Here is a 20,816-nt window from a genome sequence, read left to right as displayed (position 1 = left end):
GACGCCTTAGTGAGTATGTGGCACACTCACTGGCTGTATTGACACGGCATTGTTAGTTTTTCGTAACAGCGCCATCTGCTGGATTAAAAAGTCACTACATTTGGCATGCAACTAAAATGAATATTTACTAATATGAAACTCACAACTCTGTTTAATAAGTCAAGTATTACATGGGAAAAGAACATTTACCTATTTTGGCGCTATTATTAAAATTTTTCTTTTTCGTAATTCCATTCAGATTGATGATGGCGACGTAAAGTGGCGTCAAAAGTGCCACTCTTTCTTTAGGTGAATAACACACAACACACACAACAATGTGTTGATGCTTCAGTATAGTTGGACCCATCACTAATTATGATATTAAACAAGCCTTGGGAAACAGTTCTTATTTAGATCTTAATTCATAAGAGGGGAATGCATGTCAATATTCAAACATAAGTCAAACTTGTAGTGAAAACACTACAAAACAGTCGAATAAACAACAATAATAAGTCAGTTCACAGCTATCTCTTCTCACTGTTGTGTTTTCCAGTGAGGAATTGACTACATCTCGTGACAAAAAGGAATATTTTGGTTAAAATCTTAGAATTAAACTTCCGCAATGATTGGTGTTTACGCACAAATAATGTATGCGTGTGTGTGTGTGTGTGTTTGTGTATTTGTGTGTGCAGAATCACATGAAACTGTGAAAGTGATAACGACCCCTACGCCCCCAAACACCCCCCACCCCCCCGAGATACGTGCACTCACCACGTAGCCCCGATGCCAAAAACGACACGATAACAATGCTGGTAAAAACGGTGGCAAAAATTGCAAAAAGTGAGAAAAAAACGACAATTTATGACAATGACATGACGTCGAAAAAGATTTTGTGCTGCTAAGATGTGCTGTTTCTGTGGACCGACCAATAGTTTGTACAAAGATCAGCAGAGAGGGAGAACGGGAAGCCCAATTGCACGCTTGTTTTTGAAATACACTTACTGTAAGTGCTATTGTAGTCTGAGTCCAACAAAGTACAGAATATTCAAACTTGTCAACCGGAGAGTATTTGGTAAGTTCTTCCGTGTCTCATCAATCAACAATTTCAACCTGCCTAATTAAGTGCATTTTGTTGAAAATCAAAATGGCAGTTGTGATACATCCAGGGAAAAAAAGTCATGAAATTGGGCTCCGGAAGAGAGTTGGGAAAAGGGGTTGAGGAGAGTCCAGGAGTTAGCCGAGCTATACCCACTTGGACTTCAAACTTCCCGCGGACATTATTCCTCTGCGATATAGCACTCATCAACATGTGGTGAAACGACATAGCACAGCATAACACCACCGCACGACACTGACCACCCATCCAAATACAGTATGTGTAAGTGTACTGTACTGTACGTGTGCTTGATGCGGGGGTTCAAGTCACCCACCCCCCCATTGAAAAGGTCAACATCGACACTGCGGTCTTCCATGTCTCCGGCTGATTGTTGCTTCAGTGTTGACTTTTTGGGAATAGTCAATATTTGCTTTAATATTGACATTTGTGTTTTTTTAATTACTTTAGAATTAACCCAACACTTTGATGACCAACAACATTATTGGTTCGTAATCCTTCTATACAGTTGTACCTCAACTTAAGATTTCTGTTTCCGGGCTAATTGTTGTGCTTTCATTTGCAAGCAAAACTCGAGTTTTACCCGTAAAATCCGACTGTCTTACTTGCTAGCATTGGCGTATAGCGAGAGATCAACATAACTTTGTTTTTCTAGCCAGGGGAAGGAAGGAAGGGTGTGTGAACTGCAGAATGAGTCTAACACCAGCCAATGACGTTTGAATGATAGCTCAACGGCGGACGTCTATCCATGAAAACAGTGTTGCTGATGGTGTGTTTGACCAAGCTGGAAGGAGATACTGTAGAAGCCGCGGTGCCCTCCAAGGTTTATCATTGTTGTCCCATGGGGTTGAGTTTTTTGTTGCCCTGATGTGGGATCTGAGCCTGGCCCTTTGAGACACTCGTGATTTAGGGCTGTATAAGTAAACATTGATTGATTGATCGATGAAGTCCACTCGCCAAGGTAAATAATGTGCATTATTGTTACATTACTTCATAAAACTACTGGAGTTGTTAGTAGTACATTCTATTGTATTGTTTTTATACAATATTTATTTTCTAAAAGTTTGTTTTTAAACTTGGTGGTTAGAGTGTCCGCCCTGAGATCGGTAGGTCGTGAGTTCAAACCCCGGCCGAGTCATACCGAAGACTATAAAAATGGGACCCGTTACCTCCCTGCTTGGCACTCAGCATCAAGGGTTGGAATTGGCGGTTAAGTCACCAAAAATGATTCCCGAGCGCGGCCACCGCTGCTGCTCACTGCTCCCCTCACCTCCCAGAGGGTGGAACAAGGGGATGGGTCGAATGCAGAGGATAATTTAACCACACCTAGTGTGATTGTGACTATCAGTGGTACTTTAACTTTAACTTGATTTCAGTTCAGTCCGATGGGAGACGTTGATTTCAGATACAAGTGTTTCGAGTTGTAAGTTGAGGTACTACTGCGCTCGTTTCCCAATGTCTTTTTAAAAGTTACATATTAGAAAAAGTAGGTATGATCTTTAAAGGGAAAAAAAACAAAAAACAGAAGTTGGGACAGTTCTTTGGAATCTTTGGCTTCTTTTTGGTATTTCTTTTCATTTTGATTTGGATGGATGGGTCTCTACTTCGAGACTTGCCAGTGTTGCACATCCAGCTACTGTATTCTCTAAAAAAAGGAGTTTTGGCCCCCCTAATACTTCACCGTCCTGATGGACTGAAGGGCACATATCTGTCAAATTTAAGATTAGTACTATTCCCAGTAAAGAAAACAAACAAACAAAAATGGCTGACTGCCACGTTTAGCATGTCAGCACAGACCACTTCAGCAAAAGATCATCTGGGGACAAAGGAGGACTTCAGTGTCTTTCAACCCTTTTCAGTTGACTGATGTGTATATTTCTGCTATTCTTGTATGCATGTTGTGTGTGCTGCAAGTGTGTGTGTCTGTGTGTGTGCGTGTGTGCGTGTCTCGGGTAAACGTGTGTATGGTGTTTATGTGTAGGCATTGAGGCGTTCTTTGGAGCGTGTAGAATGGATGTCGTGCAGCTCCTGCTCCTCCTTCGACTTGATATCTTCATATTTCTGCATCCGACTGGCATCCTTCAGGTAGCCCCAGTTAGCAGCTAACGCCATCAGGAAGTGAACCTAACGGGGGAAAAAAAAAATAATAATTAATTAGCATTTTGTCTTTGTCGTGCAGTTTATTTTCTTCAACAAATCTTAAAGTTTGACCAGTGAATCAGTTCCTAAAGGATTTTGCAAGATTTTTTTTCCTAACGTGTTATTTTGCGACAGCTAGTTAAGAAAGCTGTGGCAAAAGTTGTTTTTGTAAGGACTAGAATAAAAATGTTCTAAAAAAAATAGGAAGATGACTTAATAATGCAATGCTCACTGACTACTCTTATGTACATGCAAGCTTCATTTCTAGCATCTCCCTTGAAAAGATAGGAAATTAAAGGTTGTTAGAGTTACTTGTGTTAGACCGGGGGTCAGCAACTCACGGCTCTTTAGTGCCGCCCTAGTGGCTCCCTGGAGCATTTTTTAAAAAAGGATTGAAAATGGAAATAGATGGGAGGAAAATATTTTGTTTGTTTTAGTATGTTTTTTGTTTGAGGACAAACATGACACAAACCTTCCCAATTGTTAGAAAGCCCACTGTTTAATATGTTTGTGTGTATGCTTCGCTGATGAGAGTATCTGGTGAACACCGTTTTGTCTTACTAATTTCGGCGGTTCTTGAACTCACCATAGTGTGGACTGTGACGCAACAGTTTGTTTACATGTAACAAATTCCGCTCCTTCTTTGTCTCGTTTTGTCCACCAAAAGTTTTATGCTGTGCGTGAATGCACAAAGGTGAGCTTTGTTGATGTTATTGACTTGTCGGAGTGCTAATCAGGCATATTTGGTCAGTGCACGACTGCAAGCTAATCGATGCTAACATGCCATTTAGGCTAGCTGTATGTACATATTGCATCATTATGCCTCGTTTGTAGCAATATTTGAGCTCATTTAATATCCTTTACGAGACTGGCCTGCCTGTAGTCCAGACCTGTCTCCCATTGAAAACGTGTGGCGCAATATGAAGCCTAAAATACCACAACGGAGACCCCGGACTGTTGAACAGCTCAAGCTGTACATCAAGCAAGAATGGGAAAGAATTCCACCTAAAAAGCTTCAAAAATTGGTCTCCTCAGTTCCCAAACGTTTACGGAGTGTTGTTAAAAGGAAAGGCCATGTAACACAGTGGTAAAAATGCCCCTGTGCCAACTTTTTTGCAATGTGTTGCTGCCATTAAATTCTGAGTTCATGATTATTTGCAAAAAAAAATAAATTAAGTTTCTAAGTTCGAACATTAAATATCTTGTCTTTGCAGTCTATTCAATTGAATATAAGTTGAAAAGGATTAGCAAATCATTGTATTCTGTTTTTATTTACGAATTACACAACTTGCCAACTTCACTGGTTAGGGGTTTCGTATCTATCTATATATATACATATATATATATATATCGTTACTTTTAGCTGATAAGAAATCTCACATTTAGATACATTTTTTAAAGGCTTTGCAGTTTTGTGCTTCTGACACCAAAATGTGAGTGGGTGGAGTGTTTTCTTTCCTGGGACGGGTGCCAACCCCCTGTGAATGTAAGCAGCAATAAACAGGTGCAGAAATAGAGGGAGATAACACAGGGCCTTAGACATATTATGAATAAGATGTTGGGAGATATATGCTTCATGTACAGTATATTATGTGCGGTATATAGAGAGTAGCATACAGATGAATGTCTTTTGGAAGGGTTTCATAGCACAGTTTGGATAACAACACAGCCTGGTGACTCACTGCCAATATCCCCTTCTCTCACACTGGCTTCAAAACAAGGCCTGGTTTCGTTTTTTCCTGCAATTGCCAGCAAATATAGTCGAACACATTGCATTTCTTACAGTCAGAATACTGAAAGTAAATATTTTATGATGACAGATAAAGGGGTAATGCCAGACACAAATAGATTGCTGCAAAAAGGAATATGCATTGTATGTAAAAACTCATTTTCAGTTAGAACGAAAAACATTTATATAATTGATAGATAAATGTTTTTAAATCAAGGTAGGATTTTCCGCTTTTGCTAGCTTACTTTTGTATTTCACCTCAAAACGGTTTATCTTGCTTGCCTAATAATACGTATAATTGAAAGACTTACGCACATACAAACCCCAAAACCAGTGAAGTTGGCACGTTGTGTAAATGGTAAATAAAACAGAATACAATGATTTGCAAATCCTTTTCAACCTATATTCAATTGAATAGACTGCAAAGACAAGATACTTAACGTTCGAACTGGAAAACTTTGTTATTTTTTGCAAATATTAGCTCATTCGGAATTTGATGTCTGCAACATGTTTAAAAAAAGCTGGCACAAGTGGCAAAAAAGACTGAGAAAGTTGAAGAATGCTCATCAAACACTTATTTGGAACATCCCACAGGTGAACAGGCTAATTGGGAACAGGTGGGTGCCATGATTGAGTATAAAAGCAGCTTCCATGAAATCTTCAGTCATTCACAAACAAGGATGGGGCGAGGGTCACCACTTTGTGAACAAATGCGTGAGCAAATTGTCGAACAGTCTAGGAACAACATTTCTCAACGAGGAATTTAGGGATTTCACCATCTACGGTCCGTAATATCATCAAAAGATTCAGAGAATCTGTAGAAATCACTGTACGTAACATTGAATGCCCCTGACCTTGGATCTCTGAGGCGGTACTGCATCAAAAAGCGACATCAGTGTGTAAAGGGTATCACCACATGGGCTCAGGAACACTTCAGAAAACCACTGTCAGTAACTACAGTTGGTCGCTACATCTGTAAGTGCAAGTTAAAACTCTACTATGCAAAGCGAAAGCCATTTACCAACAACACCCAGAAACGCCGCCGCCTTCGCTGGGCCCGAGCTCATCTAAGGTGGACTGATGCAAAGTGGAAAAGTGTTCTGTGGTCTGACAAGTCCACATTTCAAATAGTTTTTGGAAACTGTGGACGTTGTGTCCTCCAGACCAAAGAGGAAAAGAACCATCCGAATTGTTCTAGGCGCAAAGTTAAAAATGTAGCATCTGTGATTGTATGGGGGTGTATTAATACCGAAGGCATAAGTCTTTGTTACTTAGAATATGTTCCCCATACTAAAGTGTTACAAGATAAAAAAAAAATAATATCAAAATCAAATTACAGGATGTTATTTATGTAGTTTGCTCATTTTCCTCGACTGGTGCACTAACATCATGTGGTTTATTTATTTTTTTACATATGCAGCATCATCTACAAATATATAAAGAATTGCTATTGCGACATCTAGTGGACACATTTAGAACAACAATTTCTTTCATTCAAAAATTTCGGCTCATTTTTAGACTTAGCAAACTCATCCCGTGGGCCGCATCCGGTCGTTTGACACCCCTGCTGTAGAACAATAAAATATAATACCTAATGAAACAATAATATAATTGTGATTAAAGTGCTATGGCATAATTAATAAATAAAATAAATAAAATCACCATGTGATAGCCTTATTTAAGTGTGTGATTGCAGCAGGTACAAAAGTATTCTTATATCCTTCAGTCCTACAAAGACGAACAATGAACTGCCGACCAGAGTGAAGGAGCTGGAATTCACTGTAAAGGGTGATGGGTGCAGTGGTGAATAATAGAGCTGGCCTTGCACTGCAGCTGTGTGGCTTAGATGTCAGATAGGTTGAGTTGCGGCTCACCTATAAGCTTACTAGCCCACTTTACAATTTGATTTAGTGCAAACTTGTTTCTCAAGGACAAACTACCAAACCATGACACCGGGATCGATTCAATATATGCCCGATAAAAGAGCGACAACATGGTTCTATCTATGTGGGGACGTGACAGTTTCCTCAGGCAATGAAGACGTTTATTTATTTATTATATTTTATTTTATTTATTTATTTTATTTTTTTTGTCATAAAAAAATACAATCATGTGCTTACGGACTGTATCCCTGCAGACTGTATTGATCTATACGGGTTGGTGCACTAATTGTAAGTGTATCTTGTGTTTTTTATGTTGATTTAATAAAAAAATAAAATAAAATAAAAATAAAATAAAACATTTAAAAGAAAATAAAAATTATTTCTTATGCGGCCCGATCCACGGACCGGTACCGGGCTGCGGCCCGGTGGTTGGGGACCACTGCTGTAGATGGATATAACATCAAGTAATATAAAGGGTAAGCAAAGGGATGAGTCAAGCCTGGGGGCCTCCCTTTTAAGACCTGTCCCCCAGCAGTGGGGTGCCATCAAGGGCCAGCAAGGCCTTCTCTGCTGGCCTAACATAACCAGAAATCATGATCATGATTAAAGATCAAATTAATTTTTTATTTACTTTCCCTAAATATCTAAAAGTATTCATATTCTGTTCATGTCATATTATGCTCCTTCCAGTGTTGTTGTTTTTAGGTTAGAGTTTGTATCCAATCAGAATTCAGCTAGCTTATGTTGCCATGCTGTACCAAATCTGCCTGAGGCCTTCAGAATCAACAATGCAGGCGTCTGTGCACTGTAAGTGAACGGACACATACAGTTGATAGACAATTGCGATAGCCAATCAGATCACGAGTTTTCAGTAAGGCCTTCTAGCTGGCCCAAGGTAGAACGTGACATTTACGCGTCCTATGATTGGATACTCATCTGGACCGTTAGCGGATGAATTTGAGAACCCATACAGTTGATAGACAGTTGCGAAAGCCAATCAGATCACAAGTTGTTGACAGTAGCCTCTCTAGGTAGCCTGATGTTAACGAGACTGTGATTGGATACTCACTTGTCATTCCAAAGTGAGTATCCAATCACAAGTTGCAATTTAGCAGGAAGTGTTGACCCACAAAGAAGGAGAACAAACCATTGATTAAGTGGCAGATATATATTTGCAAGGCCATTTTCAAGAAGGATATTTAAAGAGAAACTACATCTTGTGAGACCATGTCGGCGATGAAATGGGGAAATGCCCGCCATTTCCACTCGAATAAACTGACTACTAGAGGCTATACGGCGTCGAATTGTGAGTTCAAATATTTTATTTCTTTACGTTTAATGTTTTTGCAATTTAAATTTTGACACTACCACATAATATATGTTTTAATTGCTGATGCGGGTTTATTGATTTTTAAATGCGCCAGAAAATAACCTGTTTTGTACACTGTTGATGCGTTTCAATGGCCAGTAGTGCGTAAATGTGTTTCTGTGTAGTATTTCTCCAGCAATGGTCATGTGGGGACATACATTATGGTATTTTGAGAGGTAATCATTGAAGTCAGACATCACTGAAGGCCTAGGTGGGAAACGCACGGCCCGCCACTGTGCCCCAGCAACCAAATGGCCTGCAATGCTTTGATTAGTTAATGTGGAGCTTTTCCACTAATGTAAGCAGTGATCTTGTTTTATTTCTTGCAGATATTTCTGTTTGTTACTGTACAGTACCCAAAGCACATTCAAATGCGCAACAAACATGACCACATAAAACTGAATATCATTTATCATAAGTTTTGTTTTACTTGACCGGTTTTCACCATTGAAATACTCATTTAGAGTTTAAACTGACCTAATCTTAAAGCATTTGGGGTCGGCAACCCCAAAATGTTGAAAGAGCCCTATTGGACCAAAAATACAAAAAAAAAGTCGGTATAGAGCCGCAAAAAAATAAAAGCCTTATATAAATGTTATAATGAAGGCAACACATGATGTAAGTGTCTATATTAGCTATATTAGCCTACTATCAAAAGCTGACGCAAATCTTCGTTGACAGAAATGTTGTATTTTAATTTTTATTCTACACATTTTTGCAACATTGGAAATCATTAGTAAAATGGAGGCTTCCCACAGGATGAGATAACGTCTGGAAATTACTGGCTTTTAATGGCCAAATGTGTAGATGTGTGTGTCCAAGTTTAAGGAAACGGCAGGCTGTCTTCTAATGGATTTATTACAATCTTTGCAAGCTGGGTTACGTTGGCTGTGGTCTGGAACAACATGGCACACAAACAACTATGAGAAATGCAGCCAATATTACATACAGATAATGTGTCGTGAGACATGCAAATATAAAGTAAGTAAAGTAAATTAAATATGCTCAAATATACCTACAAACAAGGCACAATGATGCAATATGTACATACAGCTAGCCTAAATAGCATGTTGGGCATCGATTAGTTTGCAGTCATGGATTGACCAAATATGCCTGATTAGCACTCCAACAAATCAATAACATCCACAAAGCTCACCTTTGTGCATTCACGCACAGCATAAAACGTTTGGTGGACAAAATGAGACAAAGAAGGAGTGGCATAAAACACGTCTTTCAGTGGCAGCATCGGAGAAAGTTGGACATGTAAACAAACTACGATGAGTTCAAGGATCGTTGAAATTGGTAGGACAAAACGGTGCTTGCCAAATACTCTCATCAGTGAAGCCTGTATAACATAAACAGTGGGATTTCTAACAATTAGGAAAGTTTGTGTCATGTTTGTCCTCCTACAGAAAATATATTAAAACAAAAAATGTATTTTTTTCTTCATCTTTTTCCATTTTCACACATCTCTGAAAGAGGTCCAGGGAGCCACTGGGGCGGCGCTAAAGAGCTGCATGCGGCTCTAGAGCTGCGGGTTGCTGACCCCCAACTTAAACTGACAACATCTACATGTCTACCCAGTGTGGTCATATGAATAAAAGTGTTTCCACAGAATTGTAAAATGGTGTGTGTGTTCCTCACCATGGCAATCACAGCCGCCCCTGCTCCCGCCAGTGCGCACACAAACAGGTGAAAGGTCAAGTCCAGCTGTAAGAGTCACAGTAAATACTCGGATCACCATCGGATAGTCGACTTATTTATGTCTTACTCGTTTTATCAACCATGTCGGTTCAAACACGGTGGTTCTTACCTCGTTGGATTCACACATCTGCAAGAACTTCCCAGATCCAGTGCAAAGCTTCTTCTCCTCAGATATGGTCACGGCTCCTGCTGAGCAAACATGTTTAAGACTGACTGAAGCCATATTGGTAATTATTATATATTTTTAAACTGTATTCAATATTGTATAATAATTAAATATACAATATTGCATAATTTGTGGAGGGCCAACAGACATAAACTAAATGATACTTTATATTAGGGATGTGCTAATTCAGGGGTGTCAAACTGGTTTTCATTGAGGGCCACATGGCAGTTGTGGCTGCCATCAGAGGGCCGCTTGTAACAGTGAATAATGTATGAATTTGCCTCTGGATTTCATTATTAATTATACAAATTGTTTTAAGCAAACTGTCGATTTTATAGTAAAAACTTTACATTTACAAAATTTTACTGTAAAATTTAGTGTTTTTTTTTACAACATTTTATGGTAAATGGAAAATCAGTACCACAGTTTTTTGGTTGTTGTTTTTTTACAGAAAAAGCTGGCAGCTTAATTGCCAGAATTTTTGTGTTAAATTTACATTGATTTTTACAACATTATATTGTTAATGGAAAAACTGTACAAGTTTTTTTTTTTATTCTGGCAACTTAGCTGCCAGTTTTTCTACCGTAAAAACAAATGTACCGTCTTTCCATTTCCAGTAATACACCGTTAAAAACCACAACCGTGGATTTTACAGTCAAAAATTGGCAGCTCAGTCAACAGAATTTCAACGCAAAAAACAGTAATAGTTTTTTTTCAATTTACAGTAATATACGTAAAATGTGTTGTGATTTTTATCAATTTGATGGGTAGTTTGCTGTAAAGTTAAGTATTTTTATTTAGACAAAAACATATTTGGAAATTATGATAATACGTAATAAGTACGTAATCGTCATTTTCGATTGATGCCTTTTAATACCAATCACAAACCCCTCTGGCTAACACTGTATTTATTTTTAGTCCCCCAGCTGACAACCTTGCAGGTGATTGTGTGTCTCCATACACAGTGTGGAGACGCTTCCCTAGGGTAATAATAATCACCTCCATTACAGCAAATAAACTGCTGTGGAGGGGGGCGTGGCCTGCGGGCCTGCCGCGGAACGGGTTGTGTAAGGACCGGCCTCGAAGACAGCGACAGGTGAGTAGATTGCCCGGTTGGGCCTTGTTATCTAATCACCTGTCGCCTATATTAGCAGCAGCCGGAACGAGACAAGGGGTTGGAGTTGGAGTGGGAGCGAGAGAGACTGAGAAGACACAATGAACTGAAAAGTCCTGGCCATACTTGCGTGTGAAATAAAACAGTGTTATACCCTGAATTCTGGGCTCTCGTGGCAGTGTGTGGTGGTCCGAAGAACCCACTAGAGGGCAAACTCTACAACTGCATTTATTAATATCTTAAGTATCGTTAGCAAGGAAATGAAAGGACGAGGCTGAACATGTTACACAACGAGAACAAGCCTGGTGCAGGCACGCAAATAGCTTATTAATCGTTAAGTACCTAACCTGGACCAAACATTTTAAATAAATATATAGAAACATGTAAATTAGGAAGTCAGGACACCAGTATGTATAACCCAGAAGGGTTAGGGCCGTCAACAAGAACCAGAAGTAGGTCTAAGGCAGACCTGGGCAAATTAAGGCAGCATGCAGCCCGTTAAGCATTTCAATCTGGCCCGCCGGACATTCCCAAATCATTTTTTTAGATCTTTAAGATGGAAACTGTAACTGCCATTATGATGTGCAGTGGTGTTTTCAATCTTGAACTATACAAAGTATTTCAATGGTAGGAATATGCGCTTTTGCATGATATACTAGTTACTATGGTAATCTAATTAGTTACTATGGTAATTTAATTAGTTACTATGGTAATCTAAGTCACAGCAGCTCAGATGAGGCACCAAGGAATGCGGGTGTCAGGGACAGACGTGGACTGAGATTTTTACAACAAAGTTCTAAAACTTAGTGATATATCAGATATATCAGATTGTAGGTGGGGGTTTTTTACCCTTCACTTTTATATTTCACTGTTTGTTGCATTTTTGTTGCGTTTTGCTTGATTGTAAAATATGTTGATTGATTTGTTGTCAATATTCAGTGTTTTATCGTTCATAGTTAATATTGTAAATCCCACATTCTTTATTTTCATGTACATTCTGGGTGTCTCATTCAGTAAAATTCCATTCCATTTTTAAAGCGGTCTGTCGCAACGTTTGGAGCATTCAATCAGACATTATTGTGAGGTTTTGAAATTAGTGTTCCTAAAAATAGATATACCGACCAGACACATTTTCTTCTCAAAATTTGGCCCCCCGAGTCAAAATAATCGCCCAGACCTGGTCTAAGGTACGTGGGAGTTTATACATCTTGTTAAACGTATTTGTTCCCCTATCGTCGAACCAAGAAACATCATTTAATTCACAAAAACTGACACTGATTAGGCAAAATGTGCGGGGAAGTTGCAAGCAATTGACAAAGTTGCAAGGCTGCACATAATTCGCAGGGATTGGTCAAATTTGCGTGAATTGGCGCGATCGGGACTTCGCAAGCTCTTTGAGGGACTGATTATCAAAGATACATCAAATTAAAGTTGTACCTCATTGTTTTCACTGTGGTGAAATAGAACATTGTAATCATAAAAAGTGGTATTTGTGGAGCGGGGGTAGGTTGTATAGATGGATGGACATGACACAAGTTCGTCTAAAACACAAGTAGTCTGTTTTAGTACGTACCAAACTGGCGTAGGTCCACACAGAATTTAGGACCCTCAAGCAAGCTGGTGTTCTTGCACATGGACCAAACGTTGAAGTACATGAAGACCGGCAGGCTGGTGAAGGCCGTCACACCAAGCCAGACCAGGAAGAAGACATAGGCCAGGAACATCAGCTACACACACACACACACACAACATCAACTAACATTACAACCAATATACTATCTATACAGTATTTTACAGCCCTTTATTATCAACATCTGGTTACAGTTTTTAAACCCATTTTATATAGAACTTGTTTGAATCTCTTTCTCTTTTATATTTTTAAATGTCTCTAATGAGATTGTTTTGAATTAAAAATCCATTCCCAGACACCTGAACTAGAACAAGACCCCCACCAATTCGCTCGACTTTGATGGATTAAAAACACGTTTCATTTGCATCTCGCATTGTTGCGAGTGATGGTGCATTTGGTTTTAGCAGGAAAAAAAACACACAGACATAAACAACAACAAAAAGCTATCAAATCGTATTTTGTGAGAAAAACTAACCCTCCAGACTGGACTCTGCGATCAAGACCTTTGATTGTGTGTAATTTGACACTTTGCTTTACTTAAGTTAAAGTCAAAGTACCACTGATTGTCACACACACACTGGGTGTGGTGAAATTACTCTCTGCGTTTGACCCATCCCCTTGTTCCACCCCCTGGGAGGTGAGGGGAGCAGTGAGCAGCAGCGGTGGCCACGCTCGGGAATCATTTTGGTGATTTAACCCCCAATTCCAACCCTTGATGCTGAGGTAATGGGTCCCATTTTTATAGTCTTTGGTATGACTCGGCCGGGAATTGAACTCACGACCTAACGATCTCAGGGCGGACACTCTAACCACAAGGCCACTGACGGATACTGAATTCCTAGTCCACATTATGACACTTGACTAACCTGCTTCTAATCCTTCTAGTCTAGGGGTGTCAAAGTCAAGGCCCGCAGGCCAGATCTGGTCCGCGAATGAATGATCTATGGCCCCCGGGATGATATTTGATTAGTATTAGAACCGGCCCGCAGGCCACAGCCACCTGCTACTGTTTTGCACGCACCAATACTCCATCATTGTTGGCGCTAGGCATTTTCAAAATGGGGTCCCCCAACGAGTCATAAAAATGGGGTGCCACAGTAAATTTTTGGGGTCACACTTTTTTGTAAGCGTTTTGAAAACAAATGATAAATGTATGCATTATCCTGTTATATCTCACATTCTATATTGTGTTTTGGAAAAAGGTTGTCATAAATGTTACTTAATTCATTAAAAAAAAATCATGCAAAATAAAACACATTTTTATGCATATGTAAATGTATTCAGTTATAAACATTCATTCACTTTCTTCTTTCCTTCATGGATCTAAACTTTACAGTTGCCGGTATTTTTTTCTATATTTTTATTATAATATTTTCAAAATGTGTTTGTTCTATTTTTGACCAAAGTAAAACAAAGAAAACAATCTGCAGTTGTCTTTATTTTTTAGTTTTAATGCCATGATTTTAACAGTCCGGCCCGCGTGTGCACAGATTTTCTTCCATGTGGCCCCAGAGCTAAAATTAGTTTGACACGCCTGTTCTAGTCAAATGTTTAGGAACACTTCAAAAAACCACTGTCAGTAACTACAGTTCGTCATTACATCTGTAAGTGCAAGTTAAAACTCTACTATGCAAAGCAAAAGCCATTTATCAACAACACCCAGAAACGGCGCCGGCTTCGCTTGAGTTATTTTTCCAACGCAGGAGTTAAAAAAGGTTACCGCATTTCCACCAAAATTATTATTTTCCATTGAATTGTCTTGTTGTCTTGTCCTGACGTGTCTGTTACTATTTCATGCTATTGTCGGATCGAATAACAGTGATTGATTGGATGAAAGTAAACATTTTTGCAAAAAGTTTGGTGTGTTATAGTTTGTACCAAAATTGTGCGTAACTAACTAGTCCAGGGGTGTGAAACTCATTTTAGATGGGGGGCCACATGGAGAAAAATCTATTCCCAAGTGGGCCGAACTGGTAAAATCACGGCACGATAACTTAAAAATAAAGACAACTTCATATTGTTTTCTTTGTTTAAAAATAGAACAAGCACATTCTGGAAAATGTACAAATAATAATGTTTTTTGTTTTTTTTTACACTTACATGTTGCGGTTAATAGTATTCTATCTTTATCTGTCGTTATTTATACTTTTTGAATAAATTATGTGATAATGTTCATCTGTCAACTCATTGGTGTTAATTTTCAATCTATCAAGATAAAAAAATTATATCAAAATCAAATTACAGGATGTTATTTATGTAGTTTACTTATTTTCCTGGACTGTTTTTTTTTTTTTTTTTTTTACATATGTAGCCAATTTTACAAAGATACAAAGAATTGCTATTGCGACATCTAGTGGACACATTTAGGACAGCAGTTTCTTTCATTCAAAAATGTCAGCTCATTTTTATACTTAGCAAACTCATCCCGCGGGCCGCATAAAACCTGTTCACGGGCCTGATCCAGCGTTTGACACCCCTGAACTAGTCCGTTTGTTCACGTATCATTCTGCGGAATGAATTGTCCAAACAAAAATCCCACGCGTTACTGACTTAGTCTCTGTGCTTTTATTATTTTTTATTAAGTACAACTGCAAAATAATCCACCACGGTGCCATAGAAAGTTGCAAATGGCATCAGTTTCATAAAGAAGGTGAGAAACACTTTTACATTTGTAGCAAAGTATTTAGGTGGCTTTTCACTCTCCTCTTCCTTCTCTACTCTTCGCCTATAAGCGTCTTTAATAAACGGTAAAAGTGATGTTAAATGTCAATGTATCAATTTAATTCATCATTTATGTATTTTAAATTGTTATCTGCATTTAAAACCATAATTATTTGTATATAAAAAGTGTTTTGTGTTCCTATATTTGGCTGTCTGGAACAGATTATCTCACTGCTATTTAAATGAAACCCCATTACCAGATACACTTTTTATCCAGCCTTTTTAATTGATGATAAACATTCTACCCATTGCTTTGGTGCCAATAGTGATGTTCTTGATTGAAAAACACCAGAGCAAAAATGATGAAATAAAAGATTTCTTACAAATGCAGTCAGGCAGCGTCCACAGGCCGTGATCTTGAACTCTCCATACAGATCCCTAATGGCTCCAGTGGTGAAAAAGGCTTCCACCAGCAGGAGCACTCCAAAGACAAAGAATCCAGCTGCCAGGCCGTAGATGATGTACTGCAGGATGTCAATACTACAGAGAAAGCAAACAGCAATTAAGTATCTCTCAACTCTTCATTAATTATCAAATCAGTGTCCATATAGTAACCACTAGGCCACTGACAGCTTGTTGCTGAGATGTTATGACCTATATTGAGTAAAACATGCTTGAAACTAGAATATCAACTGTTGCAAAGCTGTGTCATCAACACTCACAAGTATAAAACTACTTTTTAATAAAGTAATAATTTCTTATTTCAAGCATGAAAAAAAAAGAAATCATGACTTTGACACAATTGTCTCATACTAAAACCGATGACAGTCAAATGGACTTTGCGGTTTTATTTTCAATGAAACAATAGAAAATAGGTAGGGTTCATTGAGGTTAGCTAATTTTACTTGTTTTGGAAAGTCTAGACAAGCCACATTTTCTTGTTCTATTGGCAGATAATTTTGCTTAGTTCAAATAAAGTACCCCAAATTTTATTTTATTTTTTTTCTTGTTTTTGAACACTGACTTTTTGCAGTGTAATCCAAACTAGTTTACAGAGAGGGCCACTCGTAACAGGGACTATATAAATGTACAAGGACTCGCCTCATGATATTACACGAATGCCTATGCATTTGATTATTGTACATATTTTTTACACTAAAAAAATTATATATTTTTCATGGACAAAAATGGCAGTTTTATTTGCCAGAATTTTACATAAAATTAGCCTGTTCACCCGTGGGATGTTCCAAATAAGTGTTTGATGAGCATTCCTCAATTTTCCCAGTCTTTTTTGCCACTTGTGCCAACTTTTTTGAAACATGTTGCAGGCATCAAATTCCAAATGAGCTAATATTTGCAAAACATAACAAAGTTTTCCAGTTCGAACGTTAAATATCTTGTCTTTGCAGTCTATTCAATTGAATATAGGTTGAAAAATATTTGTAAATCATTGTATTTTGTTTTATTTACCATTTACACAAGGTGTCAACTTCACTGGTTTTGTGTTTTGTAATTTGAATAAATATGAATAATTATGAGTGCAACAGTACATAGCAAGCATCAAATATTGTAAAATGTGCTGTTATACTGACGTCCCGCGACCCCAAAAGGGACAAATAGATGAATGGATTATACTGACATAGTAATGGGTTCATTTTGGCAGACTTAATTAAAATGGATTATGATTATTACTGTCATTGTTCCATGCTGAAACATCATCATTACAGTACAATATAATAGAAATGCGGAAAAAATGTGTGTAGAAATTGCGTTTAAATGCTGAAAATCCATGAAAATGTGGAATTATGGGAACAGTGGGGTATTTTGGAATATGGAAAATTGTTATCTTAATGTATTGACATTTAAAATGGTTGGAATCAGTTGAGCAATGAGAAACTTTTTCAAATTTGCTATTCTTTTTTTTTTTTTTTTAAAGGAATCCTGTGGCCTTACAGAAAATGTGGCCTTTTTGAGGGAATGTGTCAATAAATATGTCGCACATACCGAATGACCTAAACATGTTGGCGTGGTTTTAGACTAGTGGTTCTTAACCTGGGTTCGATCGAACCCTAGGGGTTCGGTGAGTCGGGCTCAGGGGTTTGGCGGAGGTCAAGACACATCGTGTAAATAAAAACTTCTCCCTATCGGCGTATTACGGATACGGCAACATCTGACTGATTTGCAGGTGTGTAATTTGTTGTGAGTTTATGCACTGTGTTGGTTTTGTTCTTTGAACAAGGTGATGTTCATGCACGGTTCATTTTATGCACCAGTAAAAAAACATGGTAACACTTTAGTATGGGGAACATATTCACCATAAATTAGCTTATTAACATGCAAATTAGTAACATATTGGCTCTTAACTAGTCATTATTAAGTACTTATTAATGCCTTATTCGGCATGGCCTTATTATAACCCTAACCCTCTAACCCTGACCCTAACCCTCTAACCCAGGGGTGTCCAAACTTTTTCCACTGAGGGCCGCACACGGAAAAATTAAAGCATGTGGGGGCCATTTTGATATTTTTCATTTTCAAACCAGAACAAAATATATGGATTTTTTAATTTATTTTACCTTTAGGGGTCCCGGGGACCATAAAGGGTCTCAGTCATTAAAATGTTAAAAATAAGTCAGATTATTATTTTTTTTAAATTATTTAACGCTTACAGTAAATCTCTATATCAACTTCAAGTTGATATAAAGTAATACAAATTTTTAAAAATGTTTTACGGCTTTTCTGTCAAAAACAACTTCTTTTTTTTCTATAGTAAAACTGAAATATGCAGTATTTAGTAATTAGAGCCCTAAAATATCAATAATGCAGGACACCATTGATTTTAATTATTTCATATTTTTGAGTAATCACAGTGAAAAGATAAATAAAAAATCACTAAATATATTTGGGATCCAAAAGGTGCCCCACTCATAAAGTGATAAATTTTTATTAGGTTTTTCTTTTACTTTCAACACTTAAGTTACGAGATCAACTTCAGATACATCTGTCGATTTTATGCTGCAATTATTTTGTTTTATGCGCTTTTGTCAAAGAAAACTTTGATGTTTTGATATGGCTACTACACAATATATGCAATATTTACCACATAAAACATTTTAAAGTGAAATATTTGAAGTAATTGGAGCCCTGAAAATAATTCATTATAACATGGATTTTTTTGTCTTTTTTTTTTTTTTTTTGAGCAATGGCAAAAAAAGAAAAATAAAGAAAGACAAAATAAAAACAAACAGCCTGCATGGCAGCTTTTGTGTCAACATTGCAACTTTTTCTCTTTAGATTTCACCTCATTCCACTTTTTTTAATGTTCTTTTTTATTTTTACAATAGTATTTCCAGAATGTGTGGCGGGCCGGTAAACAATTAGCTGCGGGCCGCAAATGGCCCCCGGGCCGCACTTTGTACACCCCTGCTCTAACCCAACCAAATAACTCTAAATTAAGTCTTTGTTACTTAGAATATGTTCCCCATACTAAAGTGTTACCAAAAACATATAACTTTGTCTTGAATTTGGAAAAAAAACATTTTATTTTTCACAAAAGAAGGGTTGCGCATATGAAACTAATGGGGTTCGGTACCTCCAACAAGGTTAAGAACCACTGTTTTAGACTTTTAGTTGAGAACTGGAACAGTAGCTGAGTGTCTAAGGAAGGTTTTGTCCAGTGTGTTGCTGACATAACCAGATGTGGCAAACACTCACATGGTGAAGACGTCCAGCGTTTGTCCGGGGGTTCTGATGACCTCAAAGTAGTTCTGCAGAATGGTGACGGTGCCACTCAAGGCCTCGTGGCCACACCCACAGAACAAAGCCACGCCCATGTAGAGGAGGATGGTGGCGATGAGGGAAGCCCAGGGCAGACTGCCCACACATCGATCACAGCACTCCTTACAACCTGAACAGACACAAGGTTGGGACATTGTCATGCAAAATATGTGGGGTAGTAGAACGTGAAAGACACAACAAATTAGTAATGGAACTAACAAATAAACCAAAAAATACAAATGATGATGGGGACTGCAGCTCAATCTGGAAGGACATGCACACACACACACAAAAAAAAAGACTTAAAATGATCCAAAAGTCAAACCCATAGCCCAGAGATGTCAAACTCATTTTAAATCGTGGGCCACTTGGAGAAATGTCAAATGTTAATGTTAAAAGACAAGCTGTTGTATAATTTTGTGAAATCATTGTGATAAAAAAAATTAAGGCAAAGTCATTGACAATTTCTTTCTTTCTTTTAGTTTATTTCGAACATGAACACACTTACAGTATAATACATCACAATTTCATATCATTTCACTTTTCATCATGTCCAAAAAAGAGTAGGAAGAAGCAAAGCTTATTTAATCCTACCCCTTTCCCACTTCAGAGCGTTTACAAATATATAGAATCATCTGTGAATTAGTATACACAACAGTTTTGCAATATGTAATTAATTAATTCAGTCATTATTAACATACTGAGATGAAGAATATCTTACTTTCAATAAGGTTGAAAGTATTTCTCATAATTCTTCTTCTTTGTACTTTGTAAGCACTATTAATTTGAACAACCTCTTCAACTGGATCATATTTAAATAATTTTTTCTACGGATGTCCGATAATGGCTTTTTGCCGATATCCGATATTCCGATATTGTCCAACTCTTTAATTACCGATACCGATATCAACCGATACCAATATCAACCGATATATGCAGTCGTGGAATTGACACATTATTATGCCTAATTTGGACAACCAGGTATGGTGAAGATAAGGTACTTTTTTTTAAAATTAGTAAAATAAGATAAATAAATTAAAAACATTTTCTTGAATAAAAAAGAAAGTACAACAATATAAAAACAGTTACATAGAAACTAGTAATGAATGAAAATGAGTAAAATTAACTGTTAAAGGTTAGTACTATTAGTGGACCAGGTGCACGCACAATCATGTGTGCTTACGGACTGTATCCCTTGCAGACTGTATTGATATATATTGATATATAATGTAGGAACCAGAATATTAATAACAGAAAGAAACAACCCTTTTGTGTGAATGAGTGTAAATGGGGGAGGGAGGTTTTTTGGGTTGGTGCACTAATTGTAAGTGTATCTTGTGTTTTTTATGTTGATTTAATTAAAAAAAACAACAAAAAAACAAACCGATACCGATAATAAAAAAACCAATACCGATAATTTCCGATATTACATTTTAACGCATATATCGGCCGATAATATCGGCAGGCCGATATTATCGGACATCTCTAATTTTTTCCTCTAAGGTTATATTTCTCCTCTTTAGTTGAGAAGAATTGTTGTACGTTCTTGGG

At 37.6% G+C, this 20,816-nt stretch overlaps 1 protein-coding gene across 3 annotated transcripts in view; it reads right to left on the bottom strand.

Annotated features, from left to right (window-relative positions):
- Window positions 1-733: 733 nt before the first annotated feature.
- The window catches only part of gpm6ab (glycoprotein M6Ab), a 50,949-nt gene continuing 30,866 nt past the window's right edge, over window positions 734-20,816 (bottom strand). For 2 of the 3 annotated variants that reach the window (XM_062032983.1, XM_062032981.1), the window contains 6 exons: window positions 19,203-19,395; window positions 15,872-16,028; window positions 12,771-12,924; window positions 10,027-10,106; window positions 9,858-9,923; window positions 734-3,217 (listed from right to left, as the gene is read on the bottom strand). In XM_062032983.1, coding sequence (XP_061888967.1) covers window positions 3,065-3,217; window positions 9,858-9,923; window positions 10,027-10,106; window positions 12,771-12,924; window positions 15,872-16,028; window positions 19,203-19,395 — 803 coding nt within the window. In that variant the 3' untranslated portion in view covers window positions 734-3,064. The remainder of the gene's footprint in view (window positions 3,218-9,857; window positions 9,924-10,026; window positions 10,107-12,770; window positions 12,925-15,871; window positions 16,029-19,202; window positions 19,396-20,816) is intronic. The other variant, XM_062032982.1, reaches the window with a different exon arrangement.

Source organism: Entelurus aequoreus, linkage group LG22 (genome assembly GCF_033978785.1).
Source record: "Entelurus aequoreus isolate RoL-2023_Sb linkage group LG22, RoL_Eaeq_v1.1, whole genome shotgun sequence".
Taxonomy (NCBI): domain Eukaryota; kingdom Metazoa; phylum Chordata; class Actinopteri; order Syngnathiformes; family Syngnathidae; genus Entelurus; species Entelurus aequoreus.
The sequence above is the reverse complement of the archived record's forward strand: the minus strand, read 5'-3'. Positions and strand labels throughout refer to the sequence as shown.